The sequence below is a fragment of the Danio aesculapii genome, chromosome 13 (genome assembly GCF_903798145.1).
Source record: "Danio aesculapii chromosome 13, fDanAes4.1, whole genome shotgun sequence".
In the NCBI taxonomy this organism is placed as follows: Eukaryota; Metazoa; Chordata; class Actinopteri; order Cypriniformes; family Danionidae; genus Danio; species Danio aesculapii.
This window is the reverse complement of record NC_079447.1, coordinates 43252007-43279416: the sequence shown is the minus strand read 5'-3', so window position 1 is coordinate 43279416 and position 27410 is coordinate 43252007. Positions and strand designations below refer to the sequence as shown.

The following is a 27410-nucleotide window of genomic DNA, read 5'->3' as shown; positions in this document are numbered from 1 at the left end:
TCTTCCAATGTACCAATTATTTCAGTAATTTCCACCCCTCCAATAGCTAATTAAGGCATTTCACATTTTAAGTCTGTAAGCACATGTTCAGTCAGATGTAATAGTTTTGGAGAAATAAATTCTGTGACCCCATAATATACTCTAGGTGAAATATCCCTTCTGTAAATAGCAGAAAACTCAAAGTAAGAGTAAAGGTTACCGTCCTTTTTTAATAAATCTAAAATAAAAAACTATTCCTCTGTCCACCCATTAATTTGATTTACAAATTACAATACAGTTTACAGATTAATTTTACATCACTTCTGTAAACTGTGAAGTTTCAAAATTATTTCATTATGCTGCTAGCTTGTATGGTTGCATCCTATCCTATGTAACATTTGAACAAAAAAAAATAATAATATGTTATAAACGCACATTTTATGCAGATATAAGACATTAAAATAAAATCCTTAAAGTATAATCTTTTTGGAAAACAAAAATAATACTCACATTACGTTAGAAATATGCTCATGCTGTTTTTATAGTTATCATATTTACCATGTTTATCTTTAATATTAATTTCATTTTTTTCTTTAACTTATTTAAATTTTATGTATCTAATTTTCAAAAACCGCATCACGTGGTTCGACGCGTTCATGTTGCACGCTGATGCGCATGCGTGCTGCTGTGAGCGAGCACTGTGTGCAAAGGTGGGGAAGAATTTCGAGAAAAGAGTGCGACTGAAAGGCATGTTAGACCATTTAGAAGATACGTAAATATTTAATAATACAGTATTATATCAAATAACGTTATAAATATATTCGCGATAATGTCAATATCAAAAAAGCATACAATAGGACCAGGTAAGTGTTGTTAGGCTCTTTTCATCATGTCCACCAAAACTTCGTCAGCTTACGCAAACCATGTTGCTCTCCGGACAATAGAAAAACGTGTTGCTCTTGAACTCTGACCACAATATCTAAGACAAGTACGCATCTGTACTAATCTTTTTACCCTCATGGTAATTTAAAATATAATTAATTATGCAGTGTATGATTACATTTAACAATATAAGAAAGCGGCGATGTATTTTTGTTTGGATGTTGTAGGGTTAAACCTCAGATTTCACTGTACACGTGTGTTTATATGAGACCTGTTACAACCTTTAAAATTTGTCTTTCTCTCTTATTCTTCCAGACTACTTCCTGATGCAAAATAATGAGCACCTCATGCGGACCCACGTGAGTCATTACGTTTTTGTCTGACGTGTCTTCGTTAAACTGAATAATCAATATATTTGAGTACGCAATTTCTGAGTCTCTTTGTTGTCCTATTAGGAGGCTATGGTGGATATGATCAATGATAGACCAGCAAATCGCAATATCTTAGATGCCTTGAGTTTTGGTTATAAATACGGTAAGACTTGTTTTTATTCTTACACACAAACACACACACACACACACACACCCTAATAGTCGTGCGTGATATCATATAAAAGCTATAACAGATATTTGGCCATGTGCATAAACGTAGCTACCATGTTTAACTAGTTTGACCAATTAGCCGTGAGCCATATTGTGGTAAAGTTAGTTTTATATTTGCACATTCGTTCATTTTTTAAAATGTTTTACCACACTACTTTGAATATTTGGTCTGAAATTGCATGCGAGTGTAACTTTAAAACAACATTAGCACTTTTTACTTGACCGAACAATGTTGTACTTTGATAGTCATTGGCAGCTAATATAATTTCCCTATTTAGAATTTTTAAACAAAAACTTTTCTAAAATGATATTATAAAGAAGAAAGTCAGAATGTGCAGATATAAAACAAACTTTACCCCAGTATGAGCCGTAGGTTATCAGCCTTGCATTTGGATTTAAGGTAGATCTTTATGTAAATCAGGGGTCTATGGAGTCAATCTAGGGCCATATATACTTGCAAAATAACAGAAAGTTTTGGAAACAAATAATAAAGTATTGAGCAAAATTTTTTTTAAAAATCGCCAAGCAAAAATGTATTTTTGAGAAATAAAAATTAATTTTGCTAACAAAAATAAAGAACCGCAAAGGAATAATGAAGTCTTGAAATTTAAGATTGAAAATGGCAAACAAAAGAAGATCTGCAAATAAAAGTCAAGCAGAGCAAAAAATAACTAAAATATTTGCACATGTTCAACCGTGAGTTTGCGATGCTGTTTTCACTTTACACTGCATGTTTTTGCACTTTTCACTTTGTGGCGTTGATTTGACAAGGGGGCGGAGTCAAGGGAAGGCGCAGGCCTTGCATATTGATATTTATTCATTTCCTACCTTGTTAAATCATTGTTGACAACTATTGTGAGAAATCATTAACATGATCAGTGTCTTCACATAGAGGAGTATCATTAATTATTATTATAACATATAATTAAAAGTAAATTGAGCAGATTTGTTATTATTGTGTATCAAACTGGTAGCCCTTCAGATTAATTGGTACCCAAAAAGTAGCTCTAAGTTTCAAAAAGGTTGGTGACCCCTGATATAAACGATCATGTGCATTTTCTACTTCTCTAAAGTTTAAGTTGTTTTTTCTGGGCTTGTGGTCACACTTGGCGAGTTTGTTTTGATGAAAACACATTTGGTGGGATTTTGAAAAGGTGTGAATGCTGCCATTCAAACCCTGTTGCACATCAAACAAAGCAAGCAAGACCCCCAAAAAGATGGCTATCTCTTCACTTCCAAACAAACATTCATGCAGTTTGACTGATTTATGCTTCAGTAACAAATCTAAAACAAACAACAGCAACAGAAAAGGGTGTCTATATATGCAACCTTAAAATGCAAGTAGGCTCAAAAATGTGGGTTTTTATCAGAGAATGTTCCCCTTTTACACACACACACACACACAAATCTGTGAAAACATCAGCTGTGAACTGTAATTTCTTGAGCAGTTTTAATTTGCACCAATCATTCTCAATCTTTTTCCATGCTCATCCAATGAAAACTACAAGAACCCTAATTTTCCCGTTTCCTCCTTTATTCTTTTATAGTAATATTTTCTAGTGTTATTATTTTTCAATTTCATTTAATTGTTTAGCAAAATAATTTTACGATGCATTTAAAAATCCCCTCTCAAAAAAATCTTAGTGAAATTTTAGTTTGTCCTGTAAGGTCATAATTGTGTCTTAGAATTTTATTCTAGTACTTTTTTAAAATGTGCCATATATATATATATATTAAAATGGGGAACAAGAAAACATGCTGTAAATGTATAAATATAAATGTAAATGGTGAATGAATTAATAGTTACTGTTGAATGTACAGATTCTTTTATAAAACGTCTCTTTTGTGATATTCCATTAGAAAAAAACTTGCTGTAAATTGAAAACTATGCAAATACATGAACTGTGTTCATCCAGAAACACTTGATAATCATAATAAACCATCATAAACGCATCAGTAATTAGTGCTCTGACAGTACACACACACACACACACAGGGTTTGGTTGCGAAGCAATCAAAATGTCATTAAAACAATTAAGATAATACTATGATTAACAATCTTTTCTGTAAAAAGTTTACTGATTACTTTAATTTAGCTAAAATCACACTCAAACTGAATTAAGGAGTGTGAATAACTGAATGTGGAGTCCTGTTTTAGCTATCATCGAAGTGTAGTATAGACATGTACAAAACTTAATCGTGCTATTACTGCTATGTGGGACATTTGGCCTCTTTTTGCAAAAAGAGAAACAAACTGCAATGGTCAACAGTTCTGACAACAAACAATAAAGCAAAGCTTTGAGCCAGAATTAATGTTCTCCATCGTCTGTTTGCATGTGGCAGACGTTTAACTGTATTTGGAGCTTTATAAAATTAACAATGAAACACCCAAAACTAGGCATGGGATGATAACTGTTTTCAAGGTATATTTGGAAAAGTCAAGGTTTTAAAACCACCAAAGTTTTCTGTAATACCGTTTCTAAGGTATGTGTAAGATTTTTTTATTTACACTTTTTTTTAGGACAACAGTATCTTCAACAGAAAATATATCCAAAGTTGCCATTTTAAATCAAGAAATCTGTGTTTTGAAACTAATGAAGAAAGCAGAAGTCGATGATTTATTTGAGTTATTTAGCCTGACATGTTTACTGCTCCAAAAACATTTAAATCTTTCAAAAAACAAAATATATTGTGTTCAAAGGGGAAACAGTTTTTTGTTTTTACCCAGACATTTAAAAAGTATATATTTTAGAGCAGTTATCACAATACCGTGAAGGTTATCAAACCGTCAGAATCTTAAACCGGCCCATGCCTACACAAAACTTTAAATGGTACCATAGCACAGACAAACTCTTTAGTGATGTCAGAGTTCAACACTAAGGATTTTTTCTACTGGCCCGAAGATTTTTACTGGCCCCACCAAAAAAAAAAGTTAACAGCAATTTCTTGGCTACATATTTTAAATAATGTGTCAAGAATAATGTCTGCAAATCTAGAATTTAAATGTAGAATTTAAAAATGTTAATAAATGTATAATGAGCAAAATGTGTTATGCAAAAAAAAAGAGCAGTATAGAAAATGTGCAGGTATTTTATTGCAGTTCTAAATTATTTAACAAAATGTAGCTGTCTTGCCAAACTGTGCAAAACATCACTTGCTTCCAAGATGTTAGAAACAGACATTTTCTTTTAACATCATAATTTGATGTTGCCGCCTCTTTGCTGCACTGGTTGTCACCAGGTTATGGAAAAAATAACATGCTCACAACATCCAATCACATAAAAGGAACCGAAAAACAATATTGTGTTTATGACATCGCAGTGAATGTAGCATTTAAAGGCTTAAAAGCACAAACCGTTTCACAATTCTAAGACTGTATTTGCACACAATTGAGAAATAGTCGCAGGCAAATTAAACTTTGACAAGGCCAGTAACAATCTTGTCTACTGTCCCAGCATCTCGCACACTGGCCCCGGGCCATCGGGCAGTTTTTATTGTTGAACCCTGGATGTGAAATTCTGGAGTGACATGTTGAAAATTGTGTCAGTCTCTTATAGTCTACCAAGAGTCTAAAATGAGTCTCATTTGGACAGAGTTGTCCTGTCTGTTGTATGTTTTAGGAGGGGCAGACTTAAGGTGGAGACATAGAACATGTGAATAAGGTAGATAGGTTAAAGAACCTGTCCAGACATTGACCAGACAAGTTTATCAGCAAAAGAGTTTCTTTGGCTCCACAAATGGATCCACAAATGGCGGTTACGACTCTGCCCGTAGCATTTGCATCACTTTGGGATCTGCCAGTGCTCAGGAAATAAAAGGTTTAATGTCTCTCACACCTTGGCTGCTAGAGTTTTGAATGAAATTGTATAATTTGTGCTTATTAAAACTAAAGACTTTACCTTTTCACTTATATTATTGTTCATTTGGAACTAGATTATATAAATTTTTATTTCCACAGACATTATGACATGTGCCATTAATCAGTCTACGTGCGATATATATAAAATGGGTACATGAAAGAGAAATATTCTTAAAGCAACCCATGTGAACTCAATCATAATATTGTCTAATTCATAATAAGGTAAATAATTAGATTACTGGTATAAACTTGCTGAAATAAGCTGAAGTGCATCTCATGCATGACTTCTGTATGTCACTTTTTTTTGGCCCTGATTACAATTTCCAGATGTAAAAGCTTTGTCAGCAACATTTGTTTGCTCTGTCTAGCCGAGAGGTTCATATCACGGGTGAATCACTTGGGTGTTTGGAGGCACCAACCCCATGTTTTTCCACAGTGCTACGAGAAACCAGTTTTTCTTCTACAAATAAAATGAATAGATGCAAGGCAAGCATTATCTAAAACTCAGACAATGTAGTTTAGTGTTTCATGACACTTTAAAAATCCTTAAAGGGCACTTGTGGTGAAAAACCTGTTTTTCAAGCTGTTTGGACAAACATATGTGTAGGTATAGTGTATATACCGTCATATTGGGGTGATATAAACACACCCAGTCCTTTTTTTTCTTTTCAATTTGACAACATAAAAACAGTGGACCAATTGGAGCGGTTTTCAGACCGACCGCAACTTGACGTAGGAGTGCGGTCCCCCCGTCCACCGAATTGATTAACATGTCCCGGTAGTCACGTGTATCATCATACCAACAAGACAGGACGAGCGCAAAGCAACCGGGAATAAAAGGTCTGTTCAGTTCGCTAGGATCATCAATCATCATCAAATGTGATCAAGAGTGTTTTACAAGTTTAAAAAGATTTAAAACGGTGCATGTGTGTAATGAATTACAGCGATTTGCTTTATCAGCACAGCCGCGTGTCAAGCCAATTATAAAAGAAGACGCTTCAATCCCAGTTTGTGGACGTTAAATCAGGTTTATTTTGTACATTTAGCATAACAGATATCCATACAGCAGTGGATATTAACCTGTATCCTGTCACATTTGTGTGAAAAAAGAGTGCAAAGCTAAACGAGCGTGCTGTCTGTGTGTGTGCGTGAACTTTGTAACGACATTGTGTGTGACTAGTTGTTGCAAATTTACAACAAATGCATCAAATACTGATTGGTAAAGTTCTTACTGTAGTATATCTCACAAACATTAAGTGAGATCTGCTTCCTTTATGTCTGTCTGTTGTCTGAATCAGCCGAGGGAGGAGATTAAGGCACGTAGGAACGGTGGGCGGGAAGGACTAGCCCTTAAGGCGCAGTACAACAAAACCGCTACCTGCTGCTAAAAGGTATAAAAAAAAACGTATAAAAAGTATAAGAAATAGTCTGAAGGGTGTTTTGAGCTGAAACTTTACAGACACATTCTGGAGACACAAAAGAGTTATATTAAATCTGAAAAAAAGGGTAAGCTAGGCGCCCTTTAATGATGATCTAGCTAGGACTAAATGCTTTTTTGTTTTATGAACCAAACTATGCGAGTGTGAACGCACCCTAATGAACTGTAGGTTTGTGTGAGATTAAAGCTGATTGTGACTTATTTATTTTTTGTGTTAAAGTTCCAGAACTGGACCCCTTTGCAGCTCAGTTTACTGGATATGATGATTCATCTGATGAGGATTATTATTATTATGATGACGATAAATACAGTAGTCGTACAAATAGCAGATACTGTGGCTTTTCACGCAACTTCCTAGACAGAGGTCTACCAAAACCAATAACAGCTGAGGTTTGTGTCAAATACACATGATTCACTTATTTAGTTTCATGTGAGCTCTATATTATTGTGATCATTATTCTGCTTTTTATTTCAGGAAGCGGAAAGAAATGCAAAAGAGCTAGTGGATGAGGAAGAAAAACTTAAGAAAAAAGCTGAGAAGAAAAAAATGAAAAAAATGGTGAGAGGCAACACACACTGGGTGTTTATCAGGTATTTGTAATCATGAATCATAATCATAAGTGCTACCTCACTTCAATATAACAGAGACAAAAGGAGAGACGTCGCCTGGAAAAATTAGAGAAAGAAAATGCAAATAAAGGAAAAAATAAACTGGTGAGTGATTGTTTGTTAGGGCTGGGATGATAAATTGATGCATTACGAAAAGTGTAGGTATTCTTACATTTTCAGGATGTGCCGACTCTCTCTGGAATCGATTCTGAGCTTAGGTTTTTAATAGCAGATGGGACAAATTTAGGCTAGTTCTTAACTATACACTCAATTAAAGAAGACTGCTTGTTTGTAGTTATGTAGGTTAAGAAATGTACTTGCACCTTGGTTTTTACACCACAAGATTAATATTTGCTGTTTACTATGAATACTTGTAATTCACTTAACATTAATAATCATTAGTTTAAGGCCCAGTTTATACTAATACGTTTTTGTTTTAAAATGCATAAGTTTTGCTACGGTTACGCTGTTTTTCGAGCGCCAAAAACACTGAAGAGGCCGTTTTCGTTTTAGAATGCGTACGTGTGGATATGGGAAAATGGAGACATTTGAAAACAGAGGCAGGGCTGCTAACATTCGCCTATCTGATTCGACTTTTTCCTCAGTATTAAGTAGCCTACACACAGTTTAGTCTTGCATCCTCTCCTTGTAAGTTCAGACTTTGCAAGTTTGAAATCGAAGACAAACTCCTGAGGACACATTGGGAGTCCTGGTGGTGGTGTGAAGAGAAGCCCTTTGTGAAGCGCTTTGGGTGTATGACCATACACGATAAATGCGCTATATAAAAAAAAATACACACGCACACGTCGGGTAAATCTTCAAAGGGAACAGTGTAGGCTACCTCATTCACGTCATCCTGGCTACATTGTTTACTACCTTAACAATAAAATGAAAACATGATATAAGAAACTGCCTATTTACAGTTTGATATTAACTTAACAGACACCAAAAATGTTTAGGCATTTTGTAGCTGCATTATTTATATGACCGTCATCTTCTCTGTATGCATATTTATAACAAAACGGAGCCTATAACATTACTGCCTCTCATTTTCATAGAAAATACTAAATCTACTCTCTCTTTCACTGAATATCAGTTTTAATAATCAATAATGGCCTTTATAATAGTATAACGTACAATAAGTTTATACATGATAGGAAGTAAAGACAAGCAATCAGTCAAATGTGCAGAATTAGTGTACGCGGTTACATAAATGAATATATTAACTTATCTTTGCACTTAGCCAAAACACGTTACCTGAGAACAAGTAATAGATTCAAAGGATGAAATTCGGGGAATATTTCGTTAGATATTAGACAAAATTAATTAAATATCACGTTTAACAAATATAGTGAGATTAGATCCAGCGGTAGATCCTTGATGAGCAGTCCGACATGCACAGCTTTCATTGCTGCAGCGCATGCCTGAGTGCGTGTGTGAGGTCACGTGATGTGCGTTTTTCAGCAGTGTAATGTGGACGGAGAGTTGTTCAGAAATGCTGGGTGAAACGCCAGCATGGACGCGGATCATTTTCATTCTAAAATGCCTTTTTAAAACTAAAATGTGCTCGTGAATTCAAGTTCAACACTTAGTTCAAGTAGTTTGTGTTATGCTAGGTTCACTCCAAAACACATCCATCTTGACTTGACTCCCGTTTTTTTTTTTCGCCTCACACAATTTTTCCCACTTTATTTTTTCTGCAAATTCGTTTGAACTTGTGTAGAAGATGTGATTATATTGAATTTTATACATTTGTGACAAATGCAGTGTGCTCTCGGTGTCATTCATGCAATTATATTTGCGCTTTTGTATATGTATGTAATCCGCTTTAGCGAATACTTCAATCCAAAAGCAAATCGCCATGCATTCGGGTGATCTCAGAAACGATACAGAATGATTTCTTAATTCTAAATGCACCAATGTATTTTCCCAGCTTTATTGTTTGAATGTGCCATATATGGCAAACTTCCATTTTGAATTTGCCTTACTGAAATTATGCTGACTGTTTTATTTACCTATTTTTTTCCCACTTTGTTTTTAGGTACAAGTTGACCCTGGACCAGAAAAGACCAAACATGCAGATAAAGATAATGAAAATAAAGATAAAAAATGTAAAAGTTGTTCATCTGTGCCTCCTGACCCTCAGCCCATTTCAGCACCTGTGTCGAGCAGTGATAGCAGTAGTGATGAGGAAGACGATAAAGAGGAAGATTCGGCAATGGAACCAGAGGTAGGTTTGTTTTTAAATCTTCTGCGATAACTTGACTAGTGCTGTGTAATGATTAATCATTACTTTCCATATACGAAATAAACGTTTGCATTCTTTTTTTGTTTTTTTACATAATATATGTGCATGTATTGGGTCTATATCAAGTGTGCCACATGCCTGCTTTTGAGCAAGGGGCAACCTCACGCTCTCCCTCGGGAAGCCAATACGGAAGTAACTAAAACTGCAATTCATCGACTCGCCTTGGGGGGCTGGCTCCAGGAAGTCCAGGTCATTTCTGACTGCAATGGGAAATTGGCCATTTTTACAGCTGATAAAAACATGCTTACAGCCTGGTACAAATGATGGCTTTGGTGCCTATAGCCATGATTAACCTTCATGACAACTGTGAGGGGGGTGAATTTTTTTATAACTCATCCGTTTCGTTTTATTAAGTTATATTAAGTCTGCATAATTAAGGGCGTGGCCACTTGAGTGACAGCTAGGTCTCGCTGCTCGCTGTCTCGTCACCTGAGCTGATTACGGCTAATTAGCCGATAAACTCGGCATATACATCGCATTTTTGTGTTGGTTAATGTTTCTTTACACAGTCAGTTGCCTTTTGGGATTATTTCCTACAATTATCAGGTGATATGGTATGCTGTGTGCACTTAATTGTGCTCATAAACCATTCACGTGGCCTCCGTTTCCCTGGTGAGTAAAGTTATATACTTGTATACCATCTCTATAAATGTGTGTGTTTTATTTAAGATCATTTATCATTTATAATGTTCTTTAGAGCTGTAATGCACTCCAGAATGTGACAGATTGATTAGCTGTAGGCTATAAAACAGTCATATGAAGCGTTGTCATACAGTGTTGTGATGCCTGGATTTCATCAATAGTCTTGGATTTACTAACACAGACTATAATTGAAGTGTTTGGATGCATTTCGTGTTTTCCTCCTGTTGAAAAATGCCATAAGAACAATGCTTAGTGGCTCAATGTATTACAACAGTGTTTTTAAAAGTCTAAACACTTTATTGATATAGTGTACAACCAAGCACATGTGATTAGAACACAAACGAGTTGCAGGTAATAAAGTATCAAGCGTTTCTCCCAAAGTAAGCTCTGTCTAAACCAGGTCCAAGCAAAATGCCAGCACGTGTCTGTAGCTCCGCTCACTCTCCGCCTTTTTGCCCTTGTTTGGTATCCCGCCGTGGGTGCGATGACGCGTGAACAAAATGGCGATGGTTGGCTGCGCCTACTTTTAGCTTCATGTGCGCTCTTCAGAAACCTATGGGTGATGTCACGGATGCTCCGTCCATATATTTTACAGTCAATGCTTTTGAGTGATGCTCCCGGCCGTTAGATCGCCCCCTGGGGGCTGGCTGCAGTACAAGTGATAAAGCTCCCCTCCTCTGTGTTAATGAACGAGACTTGAGCCCAAATAAAACAATTTATCACACTTGCTATAAAATTTCCTGATAGATAGTTTTGGTCAATTAAAGCACTAGTTATCAAGCTGATATAGGTGCAGATCTTCATTTTTGTGAACAGTATGTTTTTAGCCAGTAATTTAATGCTATAAAAACGAGGCGTGTCATCGTGATTGACAATTTCCAAAAGCAGACTGTTGGAGCTTCGGGAGGAGATTGAAGTGTTATTATTCCATTTCTGTGTTATTTTACCATGATAAAATGAGTTGTTCAGCAGTAAACTATACTTTCTGACATACAGGATCTGGTGGAACACTGTTTATTCAGTAAGGTCAGGGTTTTATCGGGCTTTATTAGTTTGCTGATACACGCCTAGCCATGACGGGGAAAATACAGGTGATCGCTGTCTAGCAGTAATTCCCTATATGGGTCTGAAATAATAATTAGGAAGACAAAACTAATGTTAGCTGATCTCCATATTGATCTACTGTAACGTTATTTGAACTTGATTTAAAGGACGTCGCTGACATTTTGAGTTTCAGCATGTTATTAAGTTAATCTACTGAATTTGCTGTTATAAAATATTAATGTTCTCGAAGCAGAATCTTAACAAATAGAGCTGTAAATGTTATATTATTTATATACATCATTTACCATTGGATTTTTATTAAAAAACTCCTAATAAACATTAAGATGAATGTAAATCCTCTTTGCCAGATGTAATGAAGGCATCGAATAAACCATAAGAAAATGGAGGCAAAAAAATGATAAACAATATACAAGCGATGTTGCAGCAGCTGATGGACAACAGTTGATGTATTAATACTGTGAAGTTTATTGTACAAATTGACAAGGATTATTTTATATAGTGCAGGGATGGGATGTGTAAATATCCTGTTGATATTTAGAAATCTGCTGTATTTATCTTTTAAACGCATGATTAAACGCATAAATCGTTATTTATTTTCTGTATATTTTGGGTCCTGTTGATTGCTAATTGACAAAAACCTTTCTAAAATGTATGTGTTGTTTATGTTATTGTTCATATTTTACAGTTGTTATTTCTACCCTTGTGAAGATAATAAATACCAACAACCTGTTATAAAAGAAATATTTTTTGTTCTCATAGCTTAGCCAACTTGCATGATGGTCTGCTAGAGCGCATGAAAGATTGTTTATTTCTGCAGTCCAACATATATTGTTTTTATTAAATTTTAACAGCTTACATCCCACTGTTTTTAAATAAATCGTATATTATTACGTGTTTTTAAATGTAAGTGCTTATTTATATTAGCGAGCCTTTGTTTTAGTGCAGATCCAATTTCAGCAGTCTTTTGCGACAGTTTGTGCCCGTCATGAGGTGTTGTGCCTTCAAAGTGTTCAATGGGAAAAGGTGCTGTCGCATGTCCAGATTTTTTTTTACAGTCATTGGTGTACATGTATAAATGCACACAGCTGTGTATATACTTTAAGAACGTTTACACCTATATTAATATTATATATCAATTTGTGGTAACCCTTTACAACAAAGTTGGAATAGTTAATGCTGATATATTTACTAATATGAGCAAACAATGAGCAATACATTTATTACAGTATTTATCTTCATGAATGAGAATAAATGAACAACAGGTACTAGTTCTAATTAACTCGCAGTGCATTATCTGATGTTAACAAGTACATCTTTGGATTTTAATATTGCCTTTATTGTTTAGCTATGATTAATAAATTCTGTATTGTTCATGTTAGTAAGTCCATTAACCGGTATTAATTAATAAAACCGTGTTTTTAAGTGTGACCAATATTGTTTTAGAAAAATATTTTATATAATTATGTGTATATACATATTGCATATATGGATGTGTGTGTGTGTGTGTATATATATATATATATATATATATATATATATATATATATATATATACATACATACATACATACATACATACATACATACATACACACACACACACACACACACACACACACACACACACACACACACACACACACACACACACACACACACACACACACACATAACAAATATACACAGTACACACACGGTAACTTTTGTTTTAGAATCGATTAGCTGTGATTGTTCCAATGGCACTAGATATGACTCTCCTGTGACATTTTCCAAGCTTGACAGAGCCATTTGTTTTTTGGAAATAGTTTTAGTGACTTTTATTTTGTGTGTTTCAGGAGCTCGACATGAATAGCTGCTTTGTGTCAAACGCAGCTGCTATTGCCAAACGCAAACTGGAACAGAAACCTAAACCTGACAAGAAGCCCACTCAAGCAAACCCAAAAAAAGAACACGAATCCCAGCAGAAAGCCACTGCGATGCCACAAAAACAGGTGGGCGGAGTGAGAAAGATAAATGTGTAAACACTCAGGGTTTTGATAAGAAGTTGAGGGAAGGTGCTCAGAAGAATTATAACGGACTCGTTCTCGTGACTTTCCTTGTACAAGTGATTGGGTGTCCTTAAAACCGTAATCAGCTGCCTAGTGAGTCAGTGTTGTGCAGTTTTATTATCTAGAACATTCAGATGAGCTGTGAAGACGATAAGGTGATTTATATAATCACTATTTAACTTCATAGAAAAAATAAAGGGAACATCTTCATTTTAACTGCTTTGACTTAATTTTAAACTACTTTAATTCTTTATATACAGATGTGGATGAAGTTGTTGGTCCTCTTCATTAGTTTGCTTTCTTTTAATGTTTCTGTTCAAGCACCATTTGAAAGTAATCCGATTTTCATTAGTTTACTTTCAGCAGTTTTTCAATTTAATCACTACTTTTTCAGTTTCAAGTTATTTCAGTGAACTCTGCAGTGTTTCTTTCTTCAATAGATGGCTACCAACAATTTTGTCCATGTCTATAGATATTTTGAGTTTTATAAAATAGTTGTGGAGAATTGTTTACACAGAATTGTAAGAGAGGAGAGGAGAGTTTTTAAGGGAATAGATTTTAAATAACATGACTGTTTCTGATGGGTCAATACTTTACTAAAAATACTTTAATGTATTGAAATAAGTTTCCTAAACTTGAGTAATTCTAATTAATAACCATGTTTTACAATATTATTTGTACTAAATTTAATAAAAAATGCAGTCTTGCTGAGTACAGGAGAGAAGCTTCAATCTTTTTTACTGGACATATGTCATATTCTTGATTAGGGATGCACCGATCCCGATACTTGGATCAGATATCGGTTCGATACCACATATTGTTGCTCGATCAGGTATCGGCCAGCTGGTACAGATCCAAATCCGATCTTGCGCGTGCGCTATATTCAGTGTAATTTATAAGCCAACAAAAGCCACGAAGATAGCCTATTATGAGGCACTAGAAAGTTGTCATATAGGCCTACTATATCCCAAATGTTCTGAAGCCCTTTCATAGTTTAATGTGATGTACACATGAATATTAAAGTGCTTAAATTCATGTTCAGTTCAGCGCTTTCCTCCGCTGCACCTGTCAATCATTCCCCATTTGTTCACAATTCAAATTACATGTCTCATTCATGACAACGTGAGAGAATTTTTCCAAGACTACTTGTTCCTGTTTAAATAATAAGTGGAGAAATGCATTTAGTTTTGCATTAAATGGGTTCATTTTGACCTGCAACAAGGAGGTCATTGCTGTTTCTAAATCATGTTGCGCTGTGTCTGTTAGATCAGCGGATCGCATTCGCAAAACTGAAGTACAGATGGTTATTACATGCCCTTTACACACAAAGTAGGTCTATCTGAAATTCTAAATTAGAAAAGGCTCTATAAGACATTGGACTGATCCTCAATGCACTGATTTCTTCCCTTTGTGCTGCTGTTTTGGAAGTGTCCGCAGATACCGGAGGGCTGCGCGCTGTCTCAGTGATGCATCAAGTGCTTCATTCATGCAGTTGGTTGGGCAGACGCGACATGTGCCGCTCAGTAAAATTATTCTCACAATGAGTTTCTGTTCTCTCATCCTTCCGACTGAGTTTATTCTTCAGAGAGGAATACTTTAAGTGCTGCGAATAGTTTGTAAAACCTGGCTCATTGTGTTCAAAGTAGTTGATTAAATTAATAAAAGGGAAACTGGCGGGGGCAATATGGATTATCATTAACAGAAAATTATTTAGCCTAACATAGGCTACTCTGAAACTAAATATTTCACTGTCATTTTATTTTATTAATATTTTATTTAACAGACCAGTTTGTTGCTGAAGCATAAGCGGACCTTGTTTTGAAGTTCACCTCAAATATTCTTATTTATTTTATAGGTAACTGACCAATAAAATAACCAACAAATACCAAACGAAATTAGTTTCAAAAAGATCATTTTTCAGACAAAAAAATTACTTTTCAGACATGCTTTCAGTTTCTCCATATCACTCGCGGCAAGTTTAGGCATGGGAATGTTTAAGTAAAACTGGCCTCAGACGGTTTAGTTTAGTCTGCTTCAAACCTGCAGGAAAATATCAAGCTTTGCTAAAAGGCTGGTTATTTTAGCAACAATTAGGGTCAATATTGGTACCCTAGTACAGATTTCAAAGAAAAACCTTAATATTAAAAAAGGTAACAATCTGGACCGCAACAGATCAATGTCATAACGAATGCTCAAATAATGTATCGTATAGTTTATAGCAAGCATCATGTTTTAATTAGATTGTGCCATCTGTCATATATAGTAGGCCTATAGGTTTGTTATTTTTACTAAAGAAGCTATAGGCTATTATTTGAGTTTAGCACCAGAACTATAGAAACTGTGTTATGTTTATAAAAAACAAAAAACAAACATCGGCTCAGGATCGGATCTGTATTGATAGAATTTTAGTATCTAGATCAGATCGGTTCCAAAAAATGGTATCGGGGCATCCCTATTCTTGCTAAAATCAAGGTGATTTATTAGTTTATATGTTTAATCAAAAATAACTATTTTTGATGGTCTGTATTTCCAAATATCTTTCAATCTTGTAGGTTGCTAAAGAAGAGGCGAAGGCAGAGGAGTCTGTCAATGCAAATGATTTTATTACAAGAAGTGTGGAGCTGGCAGGTGTGTGAGTGGAGTTTACATAATAAAGAAATGGATTAGGTATGAAATGTCCCCCTAATTCTCTTTTCTTTTTAACAGTAATAGGTAATCAGTACGCCGGCTCAGGGAATATGGAGATGGCTGTGAAGTATTTTACCGATGCTATAAAGCACAACCCTAAAGAGTATAAGTAAGAGTCCAAACCAACAGTTTTAACTGTAGCATGGCTCAAAATGACAACTACAATGTTTTAAGAGGTCATTTTAATGTTTGCACTTTTCTATTTGCTGCAGGTTATTTGGAAATCGTTCTTTCTGCTATGAAAAGATGTTTCAGTATGAGAAATCTTTAACTGATGCTGAAATTGCTCTTTCTATGAACCCCAAGTGGATTAAAGGGCTTTACAGAAAAGGCAAAGCATTGGTTGGACTAAAGGTATTTATTATATCTTCTAGCTGTGTCATCCATCACTTTAGCCCTGGTATTGACTTGGTGTCAACTTGCGTTTACTGTGAATGGAATACAAGTGGTCAGCTATGGTGCATTAGTGTTTCCATCTCTTTAGAGTAGGGCTGCACAATATGGCCAATAATTTATTGCTATTAAATGCTGGATATATTTCTGCTGTGTGTGTGTACACAATTAAACAGGAAAATTGGTGGTATGAGCACATACAAGTTCAGAATGCACTGATTGCGGTATACTTTGTGAAAGGGCTCATGTTAAATATTTGTCATTTTGTGACTCAGAGAAAATTATTTAATTAAAATCATGATTATCATTGTTTCATCACCCTGGTCAGATTTATTCACCAGTGCAGATTGATCCACCAAATCCCCTTCTGTTCTCACAGTAGTGTTGTTTCTCCTCTCAGAGATATAATGAAGCCAGACTTACATATGCTGAAGTGTTAAAACTGGACAGCACTTGTAAAGACGCGGCTGAGGAGATTATGAGAGTGCAGCTCATGCAACTTATGGTGAGAGGACATGAATAGGCATTATTACATAAGCGCTGATGCTGTGTAACTGTTTTTAGTTTGCTACATTTTGGTTGTTTGTTAATAATTATGTATGTGACCATTTGGAAATGCCCTTGTTTTACCCACAGGAAATGGGATTCACCAAAGAACAGAGTTCAAATGCACTTATAATCCATGGAACTGTAGAAAGAGCCCTAGAAAGTATGTCTGGGCTATCAGGTATGATAACACATGACACAATATGCATATTGGGGTCGGAAATTAGCTTCTGCAAAAAAGTGACCTCCTATTATATCATTAATAGGCTGTATCTTTGAGTTTATTTGGTAATCACTGTTTTATTTGATGGGAAAAAAAACTGATTCCTGCTTTCTAGGTTGTCCATGAATCCTGTAGATTGATAGATTTATGCAAGGGACATTTTTTTGCTGTGAAAATCAAGATGTAATTGGTGTAAATGCCACACGATCTATCGGTTGCAACAGGCTCTTTTGAGCTTTGAGCTAAAATATTTATTGTGTGTGTGTGTGTATACAGTTGAAGTCAGAATTATTAGCCTCCCTTTGAATTTTTAAATATTTCCCAAATTATGTTTAAAAGAGAAAGGAAATTTTCACAGTATGTCTGATTTATAATTGATGAGTTCAGATGCAAAACCTAAATCCCTAAATCCATCAGACCTCTTTTCTTGTAAATGAGCATTTTCTATCAGGCTCCTATAATAAGGTTCAGAAGTTTAATAGATAATGAAAAGGTTATTAGCTAATAAATAACTTTTTTTCATAAATGTCACTTTAGCCAATTCTTTGCTTTTAAACACGGTAGATTTTCTTTTGCATCAAAACCAGCTAAATCCACTTCTGCTTTTTTGCAAAAACCTCTAAATTCACATATTGAGACAAGACAATGTAATTGGTTGAAAAATCACTAAAGATGCCATTAGAAATTATTTTACCAAACATAAAACACATACACAAACATCAATATCTGTACATTGTCCATTTAATATAAAAAGCTTATCAGACGTATAGGTAATATGAAGTTATATAAATAATGTATAGTTGTATACATTATACTTTTCTTTTTAAAATAGCTTAAATTAGCAAATAAAACACAAGGTAGGCCTACTGGGCAAAAAGGGGATGTCTCTCAGACACTTTTGAAAGCTGTCATTCATTCATCCTCACCATACTCAAGGTCTTGGTCTCTTTTTTTGTCTCTTGTTTATCCTCATAGCATCCACGTGGGATAAAAGAACGGCATCTTAACTTCATCTTTTGTGAAGCGCAGTCGCCGCTTAATGTAAATGTAAATTGTTAGTGAATCAGAGTCATTCAAAGTAGCGTCGCTGCGCAAAAAAGCGTAATGAATCCATGCTACACTTCAGACTGTACAGTGTGTTTTGTTTTTATTATAATGCACTGAGTTTTGAGGTAAGGGACGTTTTCATTTGCCATTCAGTGACATTTAGACAGGCTCACGCAGTTCATCAAACTCCATCTTTTAAAATCGAAAGCGTAATAAAACATTCTCATAAAAGCCGGCGTATCAGCGCGCTGCTACATTGAAAACATATGATTCAATTCGCGCCTTCTGATTGGTTCTCGGGATATAGCGGCTTTTGCTGTTAAAGGCAAGTGGCGTCTTAAGTAATAACTAGTCAAATATTATTTACTGTCATCATGGCAAAGATAAAAGAAATCAGTTATTAGAAATGAGTTATTAAAACTGTTATGTTTAAAAATGTGTTGAGAAAATTTCACTTCTTATATTTTTCTCCTTACCTTTTTTAGAGAGGCACTAATGTTTATATTAAATGATATTTTAGCCCAAAATCCTTTTAATTTCCTTCACTCCTTGAATAAAAAAATGCACAAAAGCACACACACATATCACTCTAAATGTGTGCTCAGCCAAGCAGCAAAAAGTGCAAAAATATATTCAACAAGGCTCCAAAAATACCAATTTCTTAAAATAAAAAGGAACTAATATCTAATATGTTGGTAAGAGCTGATCTGGAACCCAGTTGCACAGCATATTTCAATTATGAGACAATTAAAGTTGTTAAGTGTCCGCGTTGTAGGGAAGATCTTGACAAAATGCTGTTACAATGTGAATCCTTTTGGATTTTCACTTTAGATACGCTGTCTCTGAGAGGTTTAACTGAGGAGTTTGATATTCGTCCATTCCTTTACCCAAACAACTAATTAAACATTAAAAGTTTTTGGCAGTTTTGTTGTATTATTTCTTTATTCTGTAATGTTTTTCTTTAATTATTATTAGGATTTGTTTTTGAATGTCTAATTTACTCATGTATATTTGTCTCTTTTTTTTGGTTGTGAGATAATGTATGAGATCATGTTATTCTGAAGTGTATGTAAAGAGCAACATGCTGTGATGAATATGTCTGATGTCTGAGCTGGTGTACTCAAAACGCTTTGGTAGCCTTTTTAATTTAAAAAAATGGGAATTTTTGGAGCATTGTTGTTGCCGCCTTGTTGAATATATTCCTCACTGCTTGTATCAGCTAAAAAGCAGGATTTTTTTGAGCATTTTGACACTAATTTACATATAAATAAATTGTAAGTGGGACAGATTTAAAACAAGTAATTAGTTTGCACTAATAACACTCTCATTCTTTTCAGGTTTAGCCCCTGTCCTTGCGCCCAGAGAAAACGAGTTTAAATCAGTACAGTACAAACACCCTCAATCTCCAGCTAAATTCCCTCTCATGCCTCTTCCTCAAAACCAGCCTCGACCCAGCATGCCAACTACTGCTCCATTTCCCCCTAATACCCCGTAAGGCGCACACACATATCCCAGCATTCATGGTGCTAAACCATTCACCCCAAAAACACCTCAGTCTTAATGTCTCTTTCACTCCTAAACAGAGAGCTGTTTCCCATCTGGGTCGGAGATTTGGTGACTTCTATAACAGGGGCCAAGCTTTATGACCTATTCAGATCGTAAGTGAACTGCTTGGTTTTGTAAAAGTGTTCTTTCAACCATTGGTGTCATTTGAGCTTCTTTTAAACTATCGAAAACTATTTGTCTCTGTGAAACAGTGTTGGGAATATCCATAATGTAAGAGTGTTGCCTGACAGATACTGCGCTTTTGTTAACTACACCAGCAAGGACAGCTGTGAGAAAGCCATACAAATGTTCAATGTGAGTATGTTTGCTTTCAGTTCAACGTTCAAAAGAAAGCTTTAGTGTTAAGATTTTTTATGGCCTAATATAATGTGAATGATATCTCTTACGGAAATGTGTAAATGTTTTACGCTATTTAAAAGCTGCATTTTCCTATACTTTTCTACTTTGAGACACCATTACAATCTGTGAGCTAATGTCATCGCTTGCCATATTGTGGGGTTGTAATTTTCAGTTTAAGGATGACAAGTGAAGCAATGTCTTTGCTGCTTTCGAAGTGATGAGAAGAGAATGGACCAATGGGTCATTTTGAGGCATTTAGTCAACCATAGCTACTGAAAGAACTTGTAGCTGGGAATATACCGGTAGACTTAAACCAAATTCAGGATTTGATTCCACTTTAATGAAAATATTTTAAACAAACTCAATCTAGACATTTTGAAGAAAATGGCATGTTTTACTATAGATTTTAGACCTAGGGCGCCGCCATCTTGGAATATCGCTGCGTCTGACTTCACGGGGTTGGTTCCGTTCTCTCAGCTGAACAGATACAGTGGAAGTAAAGGACTGAACACTGAGACTGGACTGCCTAATTTAACCCAATGCGTGAAGTTATGTACGTGGTGCAAATACAAGCATTAGATAGATAGATAGATAGATAGATAGATAGATAGATAGATAGACAGATAGACAGACAGACAGACAGACAGACAGATAGATAGACAGACAGATAGATAGATATCTGATGGACGGATGGATGGATGGATTTGATTTGATTGATTCTTTTTTTTTTTCCCTTTAAAGAACCGATCATTTGATTCGCTTTGGTCCACTCACTATATTAATCTGCCTGACTACCTAAATGTATTTAAATATACCAGACACTGTAAAAAGATCATTCCCAGCCACTAGACTTTTCTGACAGGGTATTTGAGTGTCAGAATGTTGTGGGACTGCTTTACAGGAGGTATTATTATGGATAGCGAAATTTTAGTGGTTTTTATTTATTTTTAATTTTTTTTAATCATGATAGTAAAACACGAACACGGTTATGAATATATTAAAACATGTGCTTGTTTGTTGTAAAAATTTGTAATAACGAAAAAAAATTTTAATTTGTGCATCTCCTGAAGGAAGGGGTGCAGCTATCCTGCCATTGTGGCTGGTGTATTCTGGGAAATTTTCTTACCCCTTGGTTTCTTACCCCTTCCCCTTACCCCTACGTCTTTAAGCTAAAGAGAATTAGGATACCCCTTCACGTGAATGCGCAAAACGAGGGGTAAGGGGAAGGGCTAAGGGGTAGAATTGGGCCTAAGACTCAAAATCACTCCTTAAAGGAAAACGTCACCAACATAAGGAATAATCAATCATTAATCTAAAGCCTCTTGAAATCCCACCCATTTGCAGTTGATTTGCCCAGTTGGAGCTGGCTCCAACCTTTATTTATTCCTAACTCCATGAAATAGTGTCATATTTCACTGTATCCATGTGACTTTTTTTTTTCACAAACTCACTTGTGACAGATTATTAGATAAGTAATATTCCGGAAATCAGAATTTACAGTGTATGCTTGGCTTTAAGGGACAATATTCGCTTTATATTAAGCCATTCAAGTCTTAATAAAATCCATTCTTGAGGCTTTGCTTACAGCGCTGAATCATTTCTGTCTTTTTAGTGAAGGGAAGGCAAAATGACAGTTTGTGTGTGTTTCTGTGGACTGTAGGGTCATGTCATTGATGGGGCAACTCTAGTAGTGCGTTATCCAGATAGGATTCACACTCGTCTCGGAATGTCTAGAGATGCTTCAACTGAGTCCTCAGGAAAGAATGGGTGAGTGAACTGGTAAATACTGCATTGTTGCAGACAGTGTGTATTGCACACAAATGAAACCTCACTCTGTTGAGATGCACATCAGAAGTGCAGCCTTTATCCTCTGTGGGTCAATTTAAAAATAGTTACTCATAGCTCCATAGAGGGCAAAAATGTATGTATTAGTTATAAGATAATGTTTCAATTTTTTTGTGCTTTTTTTTTTTTTTTTTTTTTTTTTTTTTTTTAAAGCATCAGTACAGGTAATAACTAACAAAAATACATAATTTCTTATGATTATTAATCCTTTATATTACAGTTTTTCTTAAAGCTGTGTCGTTTTTAATAATAAAAAAGACACAGTGAAATCTTAATTTGTAAAGAAGAAAAAAAACGCACGCAAATTTTTCATATACATTAGAGATGCTCATTTCGGTTTATTTTACCAACCGACAGCCGCAGCTTGTTAACCGAATATTAACCGTTAACAGATTAATATTAAAATATTATTTAATAAAAAAAAAATAAATAAAAAATGTCTATTGTGTGACACGTTAAATATTGCATTTTAAAATACTGATTTATTTTAACATGCGAACAGCAGCATACAGAACAACAACAGAGCGTGTTCACGCGCCCGCAGTGTGTCCAACAGCATAGAAAAAAAAGGAAAATGCAATTTATTTATTCTAAATAAAAAGAATAAAATAAATCCTGCTCTAGATCTATCACTTCAATGACAAATTTAGATTACAAAACGAAAACACAGAGTTCTTTAAGAACCGGCATAGGCCGTTTGTCCAATCATGTTTTTTTTGTTTTTTCTTTCCATCAAATAAAAATATCAGGCTACCTCAAATAGATCGCTCCACTGAAAATATGCATGTAATTAATGCTCCGCTGTTATTCTTATATCCCAAACCCCCTTTCAACATTTTTAATAGAAGTCATTAGTTTAAAGATTATCTCATAATAACTTATTTCCTTCGTCTCACTCTTGGTTCATGTGCACGCGCTGCTTGTGAACTTTAGGGCTCATATGTTGACTTTTTGTAAAGTATAGGCTACTATAGCATATAACAATTTTGTTGTTTACATATGATATTGCATTAATTTGCATACACGTTTTATAAGCAATAAAATGAAAGCTTCAGTTTGGTGCGGAGTTGACGTTATGCAAAATTCAAGTCAATCACTGGATTTGTTTAATTCATAGATTATGTAGGCCATTTTAAAAACTGATATTATATAAGAACTATTCATAACTGTAATTTTCCAAATGGAAAAAAGGTTGGTTTGTTGGTTATACATCAAATCATCAATAGCCTATTTGTTGAGTTTATGACGCGGCTCCAGAGGCCATCAGCATCAGCGCTGGTTTGTCAACTTTTCTGTGTCAAACAGTGACCAGAAATATTCTTCCTTCATTTTGCTTCTTTGGCAAAATACGTCTGTAGACACGTGTGGTTGCACGTGTTACCAAAATGTTACCAAATATTACGTGTTACCAAATATTTGTTGCACATCAGGGGCCGATCACACCGATCACGCTTTTCCATTCCAAAAAAGCGAGGCGCACCACACTGCCTTTTATTTTGACAAGAAAAAAAAAGAAGCGGTTTTTATGTCACTATAGGAAACGACTGAATCAGCTGGTCTATTGTGTGTGAGTGTTGCTGTCAATGTTGTTATAATTGTAATATTTAATAATAACATAGTGATAGTCAAGATTTGTAAAGTAATACAGCTCTGGATAACTTGAAACAGCGACCACAAGTCTCTTCTCCATTATTAAAAGTTATCCATCATCTTGACAACACAAACACGGCAGGCACCTCAACAGAAACCCCACCTCTGCTTTCATACTGACGTAATGCGCTTTTCCGCTTAGGGTTTAGTTTTATGTCAACTGCGAGAACACAGCGCGCAATAATATAATGTGAGGCACGCAGGGTGCATAAGCAGCGCACAAAACACTCACAGCCGATAATAAACCATTCAAAAAATGCCCTTTTCAACACAAAAAGCGCTGTCGGGGATCGACGCGGTAAAGTCTAGATTGGATACGCAGCCGGGTGGAAAGTGCGATATGCACATCAATATAGCAACATTTTTTATGACACTGTATAACAATAATTAATAATTTTACAGTACTGTGACGGTTGGGTTTAAGGTTGGGTGGGGGTAGGCATTAAAAAATACAATTTATTGGGTAATTTAATAGATCACAAATAATACTCTGTACAACTACTGTTTTTACGTTACTGTGACGATTGGGTTTAGGTTAGGTTTACGTTAATAAAATACAATAAATGGGAAATTTTATAAATAATATAAATAGTTCTCGTTAACTTCCAGCTGCAACTGTATCCAATCTAGCAACAACCAATCAGCCCCTTATGCTAGTGGTGGGCAAAGCGAGGCTTCATGAAACAATGAAACAGTCGAAGCTTCGAAACGTTCCGAAACCCCACTCTACGATGACACCTAGTGGTCATTTTTTATGTATTGCACTGGAACAGCTTCAGCAAAGAACAGTTTGAGTTTTCGAGTGATTTAGTGGAGTGGTTAGGGTTCCTGACTATCATGCGGGGATATTGGGTTCGAGTCCAGGCTGATATAGCTATTTTGAAATGCTTTGTTCTTGTATCGTTTTGTTTCAACATAGGTCTGACATCCGAATAAACACTTTGTGAATAAATATGTCTTGGTTAGGTCACAAAACAGGGTTGTTGCTAGATCAGACACAGTTGTGGCCAGAAGTTATCAAGAATTATTTGTTATTCATTAAATTTCCCATTGTATTTTATTAACTTCTATAAACCCAACCATCACAGTACTGTTAAAATATAAATTGTTTTACAGTTACAAAAAGGATGCTAAATTGATGGCAAATGCACAGCTGTATCCTATCTAGACTACACCATAAAACAGAAACATGATTAAGATACATAATCATGATTTTGGAATATTTGTACAAGTCAGGATTCGAACCCAAAAGTCATTTGAAGCACAGTAACAACGTGCACAGGCACAGTCCACTAGGCCATATGAGATCGAAGGTTTCCTGACCCTGTCAGTCAAACACAGATTCTCCAGGTCTCGAAACGCTTCTGAACTGATCGATGCTTTGAATCGCTTCAGTCATGTGACCTGGGTGTTTCGGATCATGCTTCGGTGCAGTGCTTCGAAACACTTGCGCTTCAGGATCTCGACACTTTGTCAAAACATTACTTTCACGTCAGCCATCCCTACTTAATGCAGCCCAACTTTAAAAATATATAAAAGAATGTGTTTTAATTGTTTATCTGATACCATTAATTGGTTACAAACGCACTCTTTCGGTTAACGGTTAATCGGTTATTTTGAGCATCTCCAATGTACATACATGCAATGTAAAAAAATGCTGGTTCCACGGTTCCACACAATCCATTTGTGTTGGGACAACATGAAGGTATTAAGTTAACCTGTTAGGTTTTACAAATGAAAGATTTTCCTAAGAATATTCTTAAGGGCAGAGAATGTATGACTTGAATCCTTCAAGCACGATCACCACTTAAACTGCACTCAGATTAAATATTACAGTTAAATAGGATTTAGTAGAAACAATTTTGTCCTGAAGCTCCTGAATATATCCATTTTACTTGGTGTGATAGTAATATTTGACCCTCATTTTCTTTTCCTAAAATCTAATCTTTACCTAAAAATTCAACTGCTTGCAGCAGAAAATATTAAGTTAAAAAGACAAGGATGCACAAGGGTTGATGTTTTATGTGGCATTAAATGTGATATTTCAGTTTATTAATAAAATAATAACTTTTATTGTTTTTTTTTTTGTTTGTTTGTTTTTTTTTTCAGCAAACAGCCTAATGAATGTTATTTTTGGAGGATGTATGGCTGTAAGAATGAACGCTGCACCTTCAAGCATATTCCAGAAAACAAGGGCATTGATCGACCTAAAGCCAAACCACACACCTGATTCTCAGCATAATGTCAGACATTTAAACACCTTCAAATCACTAGAATTAGTTGGATATAGTAAATGTTTCAGTTGCATAAAACTTTGGCGCATGGTGTTTGGTCATTTAGCTACAGTTCACATTTAATTTCTTTTTTCTTTTAAAAAAAAAAAGTCTTAATATCTGCATAGTTGAAGGGAGTTTGGATGAACCGGTATGATGGCTTAAGTTTAATCCACTTTTATTTTTTTTTTATTATTCTCCCACAGATTAATACATGTACAATTTTAAGTCAGTTATTGGTTTTAGTTGCTGGCTAGGCTAAATTGTGACATGATGCCTTATATTAAATATAAGCGATCCAAAGGTTTGGTCACCACAGAGGTTTTTATTTTATTTTATTATTAAGTTTTCTGAAAAGTATTTCCCTTAATGATGTCATATTGTCCGAGGGTTTTAAACCGTAAGTATCATTATACTGGTTTTATTTGACTTTTGACCCGCAGGATTTATCTTGCTTCAGAAAAAGCTGAAATGTTAAAATGTCGAATTCAATTTAAAATCGGTCTCGTGCCACCTCTGCTGTAGAAATGACCTGCAGTACACAGTATCATATCATATTAGTTAGGCTGGAAAAAAGCTTTCAGTTGTAATTGATTTACATTGTTATGTCTGTAAAGCGCTACAAACTTGTTCTCTGTAATGCAATAAAAGGTGACCTGTAACATCTGCTATTTAGTAGCTTGGATTATTTATTTATTTTTGTTCTGCTGATAGCACACAACTAACTTAACATGTTCTCTTCATTTTGCCGTTTACATTTATAATTTAAATGAAGAAAAATAGTGTTACAGTAAAATTGATTGGAGGGTACTTTATAAAAATTACTTGGATTAACTGTTGTGTATCTAAAAATAAAGAAATGGACCGAAGAATAGTCAAAGATTTGAGATACCACAGATACTTTGATGCTGGCAACAAGGGGACAATCGGCTCCACACCCGACCAGGTGGGAATGCGAGAAAGTTCACTCCTCTCCTTCAATTACATTTGAAGCATCTCCCGCAACCCCCTGCTCACTCAACTTCTTCATTCAACTCGCACAGAATGGTCATTTCAAAGTATGAAGGTTCAATATCAACCCAAATGACTTTATCCATCATGTTTGATATCATTTGAAATGTCTCAGTGCGACTGGCACAATGGTCTCATTCTCTCAGAAATGGACATAATCAAAACAATAGATGTATAACTTCAGGGGTCTTTTGAACCACTGCTAAGGGTGTGCCTTTACCTAGGGGTCTTCTATTCAAATTACCATTTGCTCCCTATAAACAGGAACTCTTCAGATCTAACATGCCACTAAATGCAAATGCCTTTTGTTGTTCCACACATACCTGTCCTTGAAGGAGATTCTTGGTTTGACTACTTAAAGGAAAGTTTCAAGATGTTCGGGGCGACTCTGTAACCA

General features: G+C 35.3%; 1 protein-coding gene across 1 annotated transcript; it reads left to right on the top strand.

The window, feature by feature from the left end:
- The first annotated feature begins 662 nt into the window (after positions 1–662).
- On the top strand, positions 663–26668 carry si:dkey-33c12.4 (uncharacterized protein LOC560112 homolog). Its single transcript, XM_056471304.1, has 18 exons — positions 663–842; positions 1177–1220; positions 1317–1395; positions 6981–7150; positions 7236–7319; positions 7406–7474; positions 9411–9599; positions 13220–13375; positions 15985–16060; positions 16139–16229; positions 16333–16474; positions 16914–17018; positions 17150–17240; positions 19667–19820; positions 19913–19987; positions 20087–20189; positions 21895–22001; positions 25839–26668. Exons 1-18 carry the CDS (start codon positions 809–811, stop codon positions 25957–25959), a joined length of 1890 nt encoding a protein of 629 aa, XP_056327279.1. The 5' UTR covers positions 663–808; the 3' UTR covers positions 25960–26668.
- The last annotated feature ends 742 nt before the right edge of the window (positions 26669–27410 follow it).